The sequence below is a fragment of the Myzus persicae genome, unplaced genomic scaffold (genome assembly GCF_001856785.1).
Source record: "Myzus persicae strain clone G006 unplaced genomic scaffold, MPER_G0061.0, whole genome shotgun sequence".
Classification (NCBI taxonomy): Eukaryota; Metazoa; Arthropoda; class Insecta; order Hemiptera; family Aphididae; genus Myzus; species Myzus persicae.
In genome coordinates, this window is record NW_019101102.1 from 528,069 (window position 1) to 544,142 (window position 16,074).

General features: G+C 31.0%; 1 protein-coding gene across 1 annotated transcript; it reads left to right on the top strand.

Annotated features, from left to right (window-relative positions):
• The first annotated feature begins 11,762 nt into the window (after nt 1-11,762).
• On the top strand, nt 11,763-15,670 carry LOC111027738 (UBA-like domain-containing protein 1). Its single transcript, XM_022306156.1, has 4 exons — nt 11,763-12,367; nt 13,871-13,948; nt 14,008-14,116; nt 14,959-15,670. Exons 1-4 carry the CDS (start codon nt 12,260-12,262, stop codon nt 15,060-15,062), a joined length of 399 nt encoding a protein of 132 aa, XP_022161848.1. The 5' UTR covers nt 11,763-12,259; the 3' UTR covers nt 15,063-15,670.
• The last annotated feature ends 404 nt before the right edge of the window (nt 15,671-16,074 follow it).

The following is a 16,074-nucleotide window of genomic DNA, read 5'->3' on the forward strand; positions in this document are numbered from 1 at the left end:
TTGTAAATTAATAATTATTAGAATTTATGTTGAAACATAAAATGAATTTTTAATGATATTAATAATAAGTAATACCTAACGTACAACGATTTACATTTTGTTATTTAGAGACGATAGTTAATTTTGTTTGTAATTTTGCGTATAATCTATGAATACTAAATATATATTACACGATATGGACTAAGAAACTACCATGACTTATTTTTCTGTAAACACTTTTAAATTATGATTTCATATCCTATACATGTACATTATCTTCACCAGTCGAGTAATGAATAATAATTTGCATATTCATAAAATATTTCTTTTATATTTGTAATAATATATCTATAATTGCATGTTATCATCAACAATATAATATACTCGTTACTCATAGACAATACATAATATGATGTACCGTCTTAAAATTTGGTTAAAAATATCTCGTAACTTAACTGTCTCGACACAAATAATTTTCAGCGACTTGGTCCCAATTGGTTGATTGGTTTGGCATGGGTGATGGCAATTTAGGAATTTTGATTTGACTTGAAGCTGAAGCTGCAAATAAAAATATTTCAATCATTTATTTTACAGTTAAATTATTAGTTTTTCGACAACTATCCAAAAAAAAAAAAAAATTGAAAGGCATTAATATTAATACAACTATATTAATCTATTATAAGTTGTATAAAATATTAACTTTTAAAATTGCTTATATGCACCTAACTAAGCTAACTGATGTGGTTTTTTTTTAAGAGTTGATATTTGTGTTTTATAATATATTAACGTGTATAACCTAACCAAATGCTACTAAAAATTACCCAGATAATATTTTCAAGGTAAAATAAAAATAGTGCATATTATAAAAAGTTAGTATACTAATATTTTGTACCATAAACGTTTGAATTAATTTGATATCGGGATATACCTACCAAATATTCAAATTTTTCTACTATTATTATCAAAACCAACATTTCACATACATTTTGAATTGGAATATATAATGTATAGGTAAGTTGATAGTACTTCTCAAGTTTAATGGTAAGATTTGAATTTTTAAATTTATTAATCATTATAGCAAAATTATTGTCCATACCTAATCAATGTTAATTTTTTTATTAATGATCATATACTGTAATAAGTAGGTAGGTATTTTTTTTAAATATGATGTATTGAAAAGTTGGAAATCAATTCATACCTACTATTTAAATGTCTTAAGTGTGTTATAAATTATAATATTCATTCAATAAAACATTATTTTAACATCTGGACAGTTATGTTATAAGTTATAAGTATAATTTTATAACGTGATTGAAAAAAACCAATATTTATTCATTGAACTAAAAAAACTAGATAGAAATGTGTTTACTAATCTAAGGTACCTACTACTTATAATTTTAATTTCGATGAACTCCATGACGTCATTGATTACACATTAATTTGAATAAATATTATTTTTCTCTTACAATAGATTATATTATGTTTGTATAATTATTTTTAACTGAACATGTTGATGATAGCAGTTTGTTACATTACAGCTAATTATAAATACTAAATATTCATTAGTCAAGTTAGGCATACTACTTTCTGCATCAAACGTTATCAAAATAATTTTGAAAAGTTAGATAAAAATATAAAATATAAATCAATATATATTATAATAACTATTAGAATAAAATTGCAATTTAACACATCATTTGAATGATGGTGATAAACAAATGAAATAAAATATATTTATTTATTTTACAATCATGATAACTGCTTTTTACTCATAAAACGTTTATTTTTTATTTAATACAAATAGAAGTAACAGTATTAAGATTTGTTTTATTTAATGTCTCGGCTGTTATAGTATTCCTGACTTAATTTCCCCTTATCTTATTTGTTATTAATATATATATAGCGTCTTTTAAAAAATAATGATGCTATATGATCGTTAATTTGTTGATGTAAAAATCGAAATACAACATTTACAATTAAGATTGTAACACGGTGCTACTGCAGTATACTGTTTGGGAGACCGGAGTTTGCATAAAACAAACACTACAAAAAATAAAACTATCGTTGATTATTTTCTTTTAAGAGCATCGCCAGATGCGTCATGTCAACGTTAAATCCCTACGAAGACACGTCGCCCATTACGTCTATTTTATGGGTTGTCAGCGAATTTAGAACAACATCCGTTAAGTCCCATATCTTTTACTGTGGCCATTATTTTAGACTTAACACGACCAAAGCTTACAGAGGTATAATCTGTGAAAAAATATTTGTCCGTCCAATTATCAAAATGTTCAACTTATTTGATAAGTATATACATAATACATTTTTTAGAATTTGTATGACAATATTAGTTTCGAAAAATAAAGTGAAAACAGTATTGGCAATGCACACATTATTATCATGGCTATATTCAGCCATGCATATTATCATATACAATTATTATAAAAGTGTTAAGCGATTAAGCCCGTATAGGATAAATAAAATTAATATCAATGTGACAGACGCGCTGACGCCTTATATTTTATTTCGATACCTGTTATATTTTATTTTATATATTATTAATGTTTAGTCTTTCAGAACTGAGATAATGAACATTTGATGGGAGTAAAAATAAATGTAGGTAGAGGTAGGTAATAGATGATAGGTATACAGTGTGTATAACCGGTATAATCGTATATTCAACTATGAGTCAAATCATTTCGATCCTTACATTGAATTTTATGTTGGGAAACAGCAAACTAAGTTTTTCAAATTTTCATAGGTACCAATTGCATGTCCACAACAAAATGACGTTTTGAAAATTCCAGGAAAATTCATCTATAGACCTGCTTTCACAGAATAAACATTTTACTCGAAGTTATCTCGAGTATTATAACTTTTCCCAATATTATTTTTATTCGTAGGAATATGTGAAATCATCTTCAATTTGAATAATTAACTTTACAAAAATGTTTTAAAGTTCAGTATAATGTGTAAAGAAGTTATAAATAAGATTTCCAAATACATATATTGTGATGTTTCTAATTTGTATTATTAAATTAGGCATTTCAAAAAAAAAATTAAATAAGCACTAACACTAACACTTTATTTTTTTTTAATATTTTCCAACTTAGGTATAACCCAATTTTATTTTATAATTTTTATGATGTAAAGGTGAAAAATAAAGTTGGATAAAAAATATATTTATTTTTATGAAATCGAACTTTGATGAATTGTTTTTACATATTTTGACAAGTATAATTTTATTAACATCAGGTACCTACCTATATAGTTTATAGGAACTATGTAATAACGATGGAAATATTTTTAACATGCGCAATAACTAACATACCCGTATTGCCTATAATATATTTTTAAAAAAAAACAAATATCAAACATTTAATTCAATTCATTTCTGAAGGACTCTACGTGGATAATATCAAAACTTTTTATTGTTTACTCTTCTTACTTTTCGTGTTTTCAATAATAATGGAACTCACCGTCATGAAGTGCTTGTAAGAGACTATTGAACAATACATTTTACTCAAAGAAGTATCAAAAGAAAAAACTTGGATCGTACCGGTACCACGCTTACTGCAGCTCTTTATAAATTGTTGATCAAAAGTATTTGGACGGAAGACGTCATCAACAGCTAGCCGAAATTAATTAAACGGCAGCATCATAACAATGCGCCTTCGTGAACTCTAAACAACATCCATACCTACCTACCTTAGATATTCACTAAGGAGATGAGAATAATAACTATATTATTATTTTATGACGGACGGGACATTAATCAATTTGGCATACTTGGATGCACTTTTTTGGCTTTCCAGCTCATCCCAGCATTTCGTCGCCGTTCGCACGTCTTATACAGTACAGAACGGCAAAACGTCGATTAGCTTTCTCACCCGCGAGAATTATCTATGCGTATAGAACTCATCTCATTTACTCGGATTGTATAGTAAGTCGACCCAAACTAGACCTTTTGCCGGGGATCGGTAATTGTCAGCGAACAAAAGGTTCTACTAGACGAGATGTACTATGAATCAAAGGTCATGCAAATACAGAGGAAAAACGGCCGGCACCAAAAAATGTATGACATTTTTAACAAATAGTATTATTATTTACATTGCAATTTATAACATGAACCTTATTTAATGATTCGGCATGGTCGACACTGCCAACACGAACTGCATAATGTATAAACACTTTATGTACAAGTTGCTTATTCGTATTTTGTGCATATATAGGCATGCGCTTACCGTATGTACTATATCCCTGCAGTAATTCCGCTGTTTGGATTGTTGGTATAAACCTATCATCTTCTATTCAAATATAATATATAGTACAAGATTACAATCGTAATAATTTATGCTTAGGCATAAGATAACTTAAGAGTCGCATGGTAAATTACTATTTACATATATGAACTACCCACTGTTATTAATACTGTACATAAGTACATTAGAAATCCAAGTTCCGATAACCCTATGATATTGTCATTGGATCGTCATCAAATGCGTATACAATTGTGATAAGTGATAACTAATGAGTAATCAAAATATATTCTCATAGGTGACTAATATAAGTGGTGTTAAATTTGACATTATATAATATGTGAGTTACTAATCGTAGTGTCACATGGACTATACTACCATTACCTATACGGTTAGGATAAATAAAATGTTTAAACCGAGTCATTTATGTGCATTAGTTTATGAGTCAATACGTCATCATATATAATATATTTTCGAAATATAATTACCAATACGGCCATACCTACTAGTTACTCGCTAGCGTTACTGCAGGCCGCAGCTGCTTAATTAAACTGCAATAATATATTATACGTGTATCTAATTAGTTAATATTTTGTGTACTAAATAATTATGTTATATTTTATGAGCTGTAAAATTGACAAAGCATCCGCGTATAGTATCTGATCATTATTTCTAAGTATACATATAAATTGCGTCATGCAATATACTCCTTCATAATATTGTAAACGAACAATATCTATTTTTAAGCCTTAAAGATTTAACAAAAAAAAGTTTTAATTTCTTAGGAAAGGATATTAATTGAATATTAATAAAATATTAAAAAGTATAAAATATGTGTGTATAAAACTATAAACTGTATCCATACGACAGAATAAACCTATATGTATACAATATTGTGGTACTCGCTACTGATAAAAATTCCGAAAATATTGTGTCCGAACAGTATGGTAGCCGATAATATGATTACTAAACAAAAACTGTAAAAAATATAAGTTATACTTATATAATTAATATTTTATACTTGTATATAATAGTAGGTATATCTAAAATTATATTGTATGGCTAAAGTTCAAAATATGACTAATGTATACACATCATGCATTTTTGACGTACCACTTGGAAAAAATAATATATTTATATTCGAAATTTAAAATAATTATTTCGTGCATTAACTGACTAGATAGGTATTCTGGTATTGTACATAATTTTCATAGGTAGTCGAATGGAGGAAATAATAATCCACTTCGATTTTTATGCTACTGATGTGTAGGGTGAACACTTATCTTATATACACTACGACAGTATGACACTATGACAACCACTCGAAGATGTGCAGACGTGAAGTTTAACACTCAAGGCGAACGGTGAACCGAAAATGGTTGATCGAACACTTGAAAATCGTTGAAAATCATTCGGGAGTAAACGATCGGAGGCAGCCATACGACTATTCCATTAAAAATGACCGACAACGGAAAATATCGAGGTTACCCGGTTGCGAGTAGGAATATACCGCGGTATAGACGTTTAATATAGTGTTCGCAGTAATGTGTATTATATGTTTCGCGGTCGTCGAATTTAAACCACCATTCACTGCACCTGCAGGACTGTATACCTACTCTCACACAACCTCTCGCGGCCTTACCTATATGAAGCATAATATAATATCGAAATATTATGTCGCAAGACGCATTCAAATGTTTGTGATTCATCCTTCGGACGTCGCGTGATTTCCATCTGCAGGTCGTGTATCGCCTCTCTCAAGAGGCATTTTATTGCACCCCTTCAGGAGCCCTATCCTCGAATATGGTAGAGTCCTCTGGAATCCGTGTACTGTATATTATACAAGTGTAAAAACAATATACAATTCCATATGGTTGAAAGAGTCCTGCGATGACTATTCCTGTGCACGTTAACCTATCAAGACTCAAACATGGTTATATAGTGATTGTTCTCTCCGCGATGACACTCCGGTCAAAACGACTCCTGCAGAATTAATCAAATCTTTCGAATCAAATGCAATCAAATTGATGATAAATTAAATTATCATTGATAATGTTTCATTTCTCGTTTACAATTTTAATTTTTACTTAAATATATCCGATCACCAATGTATTAATATTTTATACTGAATATCTAATTATTTTATTCACAAAAAAATAATAATTCACAGTGTTTTTTTTTTTTAATTTGATAGAGGTTGAAATACCTTCAATTATAGTTATCAGTAATAAATAAATTCAAATTAGTTTTGAATTAAATGTATTATAGTCAATTAATAAATGTTAATATATCTAAATAGCGTTCTAATATTTTGTACAAAGAAAAACATGTATTTATCATGTAATAGTAAATTGTGAATATGATCAAAAATTCATCTCCACGCACACACGCTACCTAATTTAAAAAACAAAAGCTAATAACTTTAATTTACAGTCTACATTAACCAATTTCATTGTATACTGGCTTTTATTCTGCAAAAATATAACTACTGTCCAATTAATTTCCTAATAGAAAATAATATTATAAATTTATAACAATAGTTACAATATTTTGATCAATAAGTTTCAAGAATATCCATGTAGAAAAAAACAAATAACAGAAAATCTTATTAATACAATTAATAAATTGTCAAAAATAAGTTACTTATGTCTAATGTATACATTTATTCCACTTTGATGATCTTTGGCCAGTGGATCTAAGATATAGCATTCCACTCTACGTCAATAATTAAATTATTTACCTATATAACTGTACCTTAAATATTATGTTGTATACAATAATTGTCAATTACAATCGGAATAAGATGCATGTTTTTTGTACAAAATTATGAATATTATGACAAATCGTATAATTATCTATAATAGGTAATATGACATTGTATCGTTAATGACTTATCTATTTTTTTAATACAATTCCAGACGACGCCTTACCTATAAAATATAATTGAATACCTTGGAACGAAAAAATATAAAAGCGATGTTTACATGTGGATGTGGATCATGGAATTTACAATGTTATCTATGGTGTTGTAGGGCTTGGTATACGGTCCGTCACATAAGATGCCTTTAAATTCACGGACGGAGAATAGTTATATTGAATAATGTTATGATGCGAAGTTGTAAGTGACTAACAAAAAGTGTTAAGGCAATGCTGCATGTATATATCAATATACTATTATATTAGTATAGCAGTATTATACTATTATCCTGAAACAAATATTTTAGTGAACCTTTTGACTGGGTCGACCAAACATATATAAATCCATTGTTGGTAAATGTCTTGGAACATTCTGATTTTGACGAACCATTGTTATATTGATTTATTTCAAACTTAAACAGCTATATAGCGACCGCTTACGAAAGCCCATAGAATATAAATTCGTAATGTCGACGTTCCCCATAGAACTACCTGTGGTCTGTCTCAGATTCTTCTTGCGCCATTTAATAATTGTATTAAAAGTGTTGAATCTACCATTGTCCATGTTATTTTCGAATTACTCGAAAATGTTCAGAGTTGAAACAAAACATTGATTGTTGATTTTGTACAATATAATCTTAACACTGTGTAATTATTTAAGCTGAAAGCTTAGTGTTCATCATCTCTGAGTGTAACTACCAGCTGTATAATACCTGCCTACCTAACTCTATATGACGTTATTTACACATTATAATACTATTAATTATTGTTTACATGTTATACAATTTGTCAGTGATATAGATTATGTTAATTACACTTATCTAAGGCACGTCATAAATTAGATTTATTTATCTAGAATATTTGTTTTAACAATGTACAATATATTATTTTATTGAGTACATTTTTTCTTGATTTCGATGGAATTTTGATTGCACGTCATTGAGACCATTCTGAATTCATAAGGTGGAGGATCCGTTCCTTTGGTATTTATTACAATTTTAGTATAATTTTATCCACACTTACGTTTAGTTAATCGTCAAAATATTATAATTTATAAGCTATGAGGTTTCTTTAAAAAAAAATGCACTTATAATACTTAGAAGTTTTCTAGTGAAATGTAATCGTTTTATATAATGTTATATTATTGTTTTAAAAATATTTTTTGTATACATTCCGTATCACTGTAAAGTTCATTGGTAATCGGCCCTTATTTATTCAAATTAAATTATAAAGATAAACAAAAATACTAGACAGCAATCAGAAATGACTCAAATAACTGCCAAACGAGCCATCGCGTACTTTGTTCTTACATATTATGTCGTTCATAGTTACTTAATAATTAAGTACCTAATACCTATTGTTTATTATTTTCGTAAAATCTTTTTTCTGTTTTTATTTTAGTTTTTATTACATTTCTTCAATATTATATTGCGTTTTATACTTGTATTGTCTCTGCACTGCACTTTCCTTCTCTATTCGAGAAACTGAACAATACCAATATATTTTTAATAGAATTTGATACAGAAATATATTTTTATATTGCACCATCAGTTCATATATATTTCCTTTGTTTTATTAACCTTTCGGCTATCGTCCTTTTTTTTTATTCGATACGTTTTCAATATTTCCTTATTCGTCATTGGAATAGCTGTATAAACTTGCATTTTATTGAAATTACTTTTTAGTTCTTTCACATATCTTTTTGGAGTGCCTACATATATATTATTATAGTATATTTCTAGTGAATAAATTATTATTATTATATTTTATCTCTGAGTTAGGTAATTTTGATAAAAGTCGTATATTCAGGTACCTACATAGACAAATATAAATATAATAATCATTAATATACATAAAATAAACTATACTAGAAAATGGAACAGAAACATCTTCAATGCGACATTTAAAGTACTCAGTAATCACTGACAATCATATCATTCATTTTTCCAATGTTTATTTTGTGATTAAATTTTATCCCTACACTATACGGAGTGATCCATTTAACGTAAGACATCGTAAGACATCATATGTTAAATGGATCACTCTGTAGGTATTCTACACGGTCATTCATCAAAAATAAATAATATTTTCCCTACCCCACTGCAGCCATACAAACAGTATAATTATTTTTTCGAATCCTGAGGTTTTGTACCACCCATATACGTCGGAAAAAAAACATATAAATATCAACGAATGATAACATGGACATTAGGCTTAGGAATTTTCAATAATTTAGCTACTCGTGGGTTGAGAACCACTGCTGTTTCACATTACATGTATCAATGTGTCTACACAATAATTATAATTTATAGCTCAACAAATGAAATACACGACATGACAGAAATAATTATAATAATATCATAATATAAATTATAATTTACATATGTTTTGTATTTTTATCGTTGTATATATAATACATATATCAACAGTATCTATACAGTGAAATTGTCGTCGATTACTGTAATAATTAGAGATTATAGTGAATGACGATTACTGTAAAAAGTGATTAGAATGAACATTTTAATGAGATACGATAAGAAGCAGGAGCGAGAATAATTTGTATTTACTTTTCTTCGAATAATATGTATGACGGAGATATTGTATGATCTCTTATGTGTAACGAGTAAGAACTAAGAGATAATACTTTAAGGGAATGTCGACGCAATATATTTTGTCAAAACATAGAAAAATAGGCGTTCACATACCTACATTTTTTTGTTTTTTGTGTTTTCTGTGCCATATCGAAGTCAAATCACGTATAACAAAAATTACGGGGAATAATATTTTTGATGGTTTGACATATTATCAACTTTATACTTTATTATGATTTGACCTCATATAGGTACTACTACCAAGATAAATGAAAAAAAAAAATGTTTATTTAAATGTACATTACAATGTTTTTAGACAATATTTAGACAAATTGGTCTGTCAAAAGATCAAAAATATTATTCTCTGCTACTGTTATTGTAACGGGTGATCGTACACACTAAGACTATACTCAAAAACATAAATGATAGTAACATGGTTTTTTGGATGAATGCGTTTTGTCTGTTGCTCGTTGGCTAGGAAGAGAAAAAAAATTGTGCGCCGTCTATCTGCATTCATTTTAGACCTAACAAAATGTTGTATTATTTGTTGAGGGTATATCGAACGAGCATTTGAAAAACGACTCCATGAAGTCCCCGGTATAAATATACTATTTTATAATTTATAATCTAGTATTTGTATAGTTTTTAAATTTATAAGATTTAAAGTGTTCGTAAAAAAAAAAGTACGAGATTTTCAACACATACCTAGTAAGCGTTATTCAACGTACCTATATACAACGAATAAGTGTTATTATACATTTATACATTTTTCAAGAGCGACCCTCCCCCGCGGGGAATGGTCGGGAACTTAGGCGGGAGTATGAACCAGGATTTACACATAATTCAATCCGAAAAATAACACGATTGAGTCCAGAACATTTTTTCGAAACATTTTCCTTTCCATTACGCAGACTTCAAAAAAAGTTAGAACCGTCGGTACACACACTATGTGTGTGAGAATTACACAGTTAGAACCTCAATTGCCGAACAATTGGGCTCAATTAGGCGTACACTATCGAACGGAATTCAGCCGTTTAATATCACAATAAAATGTGTCCACGTCGCGGGCTGGACCTGTAATAACTCGCAGTCGGGCGAATGCGAAGAGTCTTATCACTGTCGACAATTAATAATATTATTATTAATATCGTATTTACGCGCGGGGAAACAACGAAAAGCCATTGAAAAGTGGTTTTAGAGTAAAAATACCTATGATACATTTTATAGAGAACAATATTTCGGAGGGAACCTCATCGGGGTTTTGTATTAATCTAAATACACAGCTAGATATCGAAGGCACAAAAACCCTTTTTTTCTAAATTTTTCTAATAACCACAACTTTTTTAATAGTTAATATTTCAAAAAACGCCGATGAGGTTCCCTCCGAAATATTGTTCTCTATAAGTTTTATCATAGGTATTTCTACTCTAAAACCGCTTTTTGATGTCGATTCGTTTGTTTTCCGCGGACGTGTTTTTACGGCTGAAAATGACCGGCGTGGCGCCCTCTTAATAACGTAATATCGTCACAATTATTTGTGCATATTTGTTGATATTTTCGAACGACACGGGCCGCGTTTACCGTTCAAACCATAGATTATTATCTGTGGTTCAAGCCCGCCAAACGCACGGCTGCGGGCCGCGGGGCGCCGTTCGATCTGACCGATCGGGATCAGCTGCTGCGGACAGGCCGACATGGCAGCCGCGGCTGTGCGGACACGGCGCGACACGATACGACACGACGCGACACGATCGGTCGTGTACCCGCCGGTACGTGTTTACGATAGGTCGTGTACGGGGCGGTGCAGTGTACCGCCGTGCGCGTGTGCGGCGGATAATAATAATACCGCGCGGTAGGCCCGGCGGGCGGGTGTGTTCTAGTAGGAGGAAGGTCGGCGGGGAAGGAGGGGGGGGGGGAATATCGGGCGCGGGCGGCCAGCGCGCGTGTGTGTGCTCTGTGCGTGTGCGTGTGTGATGTGTGTGTGTGCCGTGTGTGACGACGGTACGCAGAGGCAGCGCCACTGTTGACTGTTTTTATTATTGTTGTTGTTATTATTTTTTTTTCCTCCTCCTCCTCTCACACCGTCTCCCGCGCCGTGCGTGCGTGTGCGTGTCGGCCGAGTCTTCTGCGCGTCACCGTCCAGTCCATATGCGTTGACTGCTCGTCGCGCACACAATATTGTTATTATTATTGTTGTTGTGGAGCGGCTGATAAAAACCGAGTGAAAATCGGAATAGAGAAGAAAATATAATCCCTTCGATTCGTAATAATTATTAACAAGTGTTGCTACCGCAGTACGGACGACGATACTATCGGGTCGCGCCGACGTGCGCCTGTCGTTCCCTGACATTTTATATTCGTTTCCCGGACGCCAAGCGGTGCTCGCGCGCGCGCGCCAGTCGAAAAAACCGCGCAACCGTACGCCAATCGTGCGATTACGCTGCACCGCCGTATACCGTCGTCGCCGGGCGCGCGCCGACAGGTTTTCCGGAGACACTTTTGCGTTGAACCAAAATGGATTCGTTGCGCGAACAGGTGATGATCAACCAATTCGTGCTTGCCGCCGGATGCGCCAGAGACCAGGCCAAGCAGTTGCTGCAGGCCGCCCACTGGCAGTTCGAGGTATGCGGTTCGCATATTATATTTTACGTCCGTCGACGCGGCCTTTGCACACCCGTTAGGCGCAACGCCATTGTTGTGGACCGCGTCGTCCGTCCAGTTCGCATCGTTCTCCCGGCGTCGTCGATCGATGTAAAACAATGTTTTTACATCGTTCTTCGCCCAACCTGAGCCTAACCCACATATCGCAGTGGGTACGAAGTCTGGTGCAGTAGCTCGACCCATTGTCCCTGCGTTTTTCGTTCGTCCGGTGGTTGTGGTTGTACCCCCCCGTGACCTTGAACTTCAAACGAGCTCAGTGGCCATCTATAATATTCGTTTCTCTCTGTATCTGTTACGTTTTCCATTCTTCTCAGTACCAACGGTTGATCAATCGTCTTACTAGCACGGTACAGTGGTCGAAAATTCACCACTGCGTAAGAACAAATATCGTCGTCTCTCCATCGTAACCTTGTCCTCTGATGTTATCGAATCCTTACGTCTTATAACAATTCCTTTGTATACCTGTCTGTGTCAAAACTGTTTCTGATTTGCTGAAAAATACATCACATTCGTTTTGTATATATTTTCAATGTTTTCATGAAATGTGATGACGTCAATTTATGTGTACTTAGCGGTTTAATGATTCTTTTATGCTTATTAGACATTTGTCTCTCTCATTTTTGTTTGCTTCTACCTTCAATTTGTTATATTTGTATACAGCCGATTGGTCAACTTAACCCGCCCAACGAGACATTTGAGAATTTGCTCAGTACCTATGAGGAAACAAATATTGTATCTACCCGTAACCTTGTCCTCTAAAGTTGTCGAATCATTCAATTTTATGCCAATACTTGTACCTACGTCAGACTGTTCGAATTTGCTTAATTAGACAAAAAAAATTGTACTTAACTATTCATTGTGTTTTTAATGTATTCACCGGGGTTTTCACTATGTCTGTTTGATGACGTCAAAATATTTTATTACTGACAACGATAATCTTAATAAAATATCTGTGCTTTTTTAAGTATTAAAAATATTTTGGTTAGGTATACATTTTTATAATTCGGCCTTTGATAACTAGGTTCTGAAAAAACAAATCAAATAAACCTAGCTTCACCTATCAAATAATTTTCTATTCTAGAGTCATATTGTAAAAAATTTAAATACAAAAATTGTATCAAGATACAGTATTATTGACTAAATAGGTAGGTAAACATAATAGAATATAATCTAAGAAACCAGAGGAGCTCATAATTTTAACAATGACAACAAATACAATATAGTATGACTACCTATTGATAAAAATAAATACCTATTATACTTTATATTGTTTAGAGTAGTTTATGTTTACATGTTAACGATAAAACGGTTTAAGCACTTAAGATTCTTACATTCTTGCAGGTCCAAGTACATTGGATATACAAATATCAATGAATCTAAAACCATTTTAACGCCATCATGTAAGCGTAATAAATGTTATATTTTTGTAAGACAATTAAATACCTTGAATATTTTGTTTTTCAGACTGCATTGAGCATATTTTTTCAAGATTCTTCTGTATCCAGTTGCAATCAAAATTCAGCACAGTTTGGATTTGGACAAGTGAGTTATTTCTATTGAAAGTTAATAACAGCATTTTAACATTTATATTATTATTTCAGATGACACCGTGTAATACTCCTGCTACGCCACCCAATTTCCCTGATACTCTGATCGCCTTTTCACGTATGACAACTTCATCTGAAAATTCAAAATTGGGATCATCACCAAGTGAGTATAGTTATAAATAATGTCTCAAATCACCATACATTTTGTGTGTGATAAAAATATTCTTTGATTACATAATGTTTTTGACATTCTATCTTTAGCTTTCCACTGTGATACTGCAGATCTCGCGTTAACCAACGAACTTATGAACAATACTCTTAATGCATTAGCCTCTGTCTCCCACCGTGTTCTTACCTGTTCCACAAAAAATCAATCACTATTTTCTAATCAGATCATCTCACTTTTTTATTACACTTACTTATATATTATATTTACTTTTATGTAACCAATGAACCTCAAGGTGTCTAATTATCAAATAATTAAATAATAAAGTTGATCATACACAAAAATAGATACTAATACTATAGTCCGGATTTTGCATTTTTAAAATTTTTTTATGTCTCAAACGATACTTTCCCATAGCTAAAAATTTCTTTCAATAACAAAAATCCTGAAAGGGCTAGTTGCGTTTTGCATTTCTATGTCATTTTGAACTATTTTTCACTTATAGGGACCTAAATCGTGATTTTTATTATATTAACTGTGCAGATAATAAACCAGTATGAAACGGTTAACTGGATAAAAAATAACTAATTTAATTTATTTTTAAATTCAGCTCCCTCAATTAGCATCAAAGTAAATTGTTCATCATTAATCCAATATATTGAAAATAAAACACACAAAGTTTATTTTATATACCCTTAAAATAAAGTTTTAAAATATTAATAATAAGTCATTAACTACATTTTTTTTCATTATAAATATTAAATACATAGTGTGAATTACTCTTGTGTTAAATTATAATTAAAATACTTAATACAAATTGTTTTTATTTTATGTTCTAGGTATGTCTGTTTCTCCTCAAAATAGAACCTCGTTAGAAAACAGTCAATCAAAGAGGCACCCATATGCACATTTAGCACCAAACACAGTTTCAAATAACACATAGGGAACAATCATGTACATTTGTTATTTTTAATATAAACTTAGCCATATTATTGTTTTAGTGTCCAAAGATGACACATGCTTTTTGTAACTTTTTACTCTAGAATTATATTGTTTAGAGATATTTTATCATTTGATTGTTATTATATATATATTATCATATATATTTTTTTTTTGATTTACTGTTTTTTTTCTGTTAGAAGATATTTTCATTAAAATAAGTAATTTATGAAACATATAATAAATACTCAATTTAAAATTAAGTTAATATATTTTAATCATAATTCAATTTCCATAAAAAATCACTCTGTTATTGCAAGATGCTTAACATAATAATTTTACTTGTTTTTGATTAAAGAGAAAGATCAAACTTGACATTATTTTTTTTATTATTATATATATTTTTTTTTATATACATAAATAATTTATATTATAATAGCTAATATCTTATTTTTGTTTGTACAACTCAAAATTACATAATGACTGCGTATCGAGTACAACAATTATGTTCCAACAGTGCATAATATGGCGCATAACTGTTGTGGTGTAATTACAAAACTTATTTTAATTGAAAAAATAAATAAATAATTGTAATAAAGTATATACATTATTTTGTTTGAAAATAACGTTTAGTTTATTCTATCAGTCCCATTCCCTAAGCGTGTTTCCGGTTAAACGATTCAGTGTTGTCATCACTCATTGTGCCCGTATTGTTTTTTTTTTTATCAGAAATGACAATTACATCGGACGATATAAGTGCGTGTGATGCGCATGCAAAATGTAAAACAGCTTGCACAAAAAAATATATTGTGTAATATAATAAAGCTGCACGCTTAGAACAATATATTATAATATTTATTACCTAAGTACATAATATAGTTTTCAGTGACATATTTAATTTCTGTTTTATCATTGCCCCGTTATATATATTTACTCATAATATTTACGTATAATATGGCATGCACATTAGAGTCGTAGGTACCATGATGGCATGATGTATCTTGAACACAATAAAT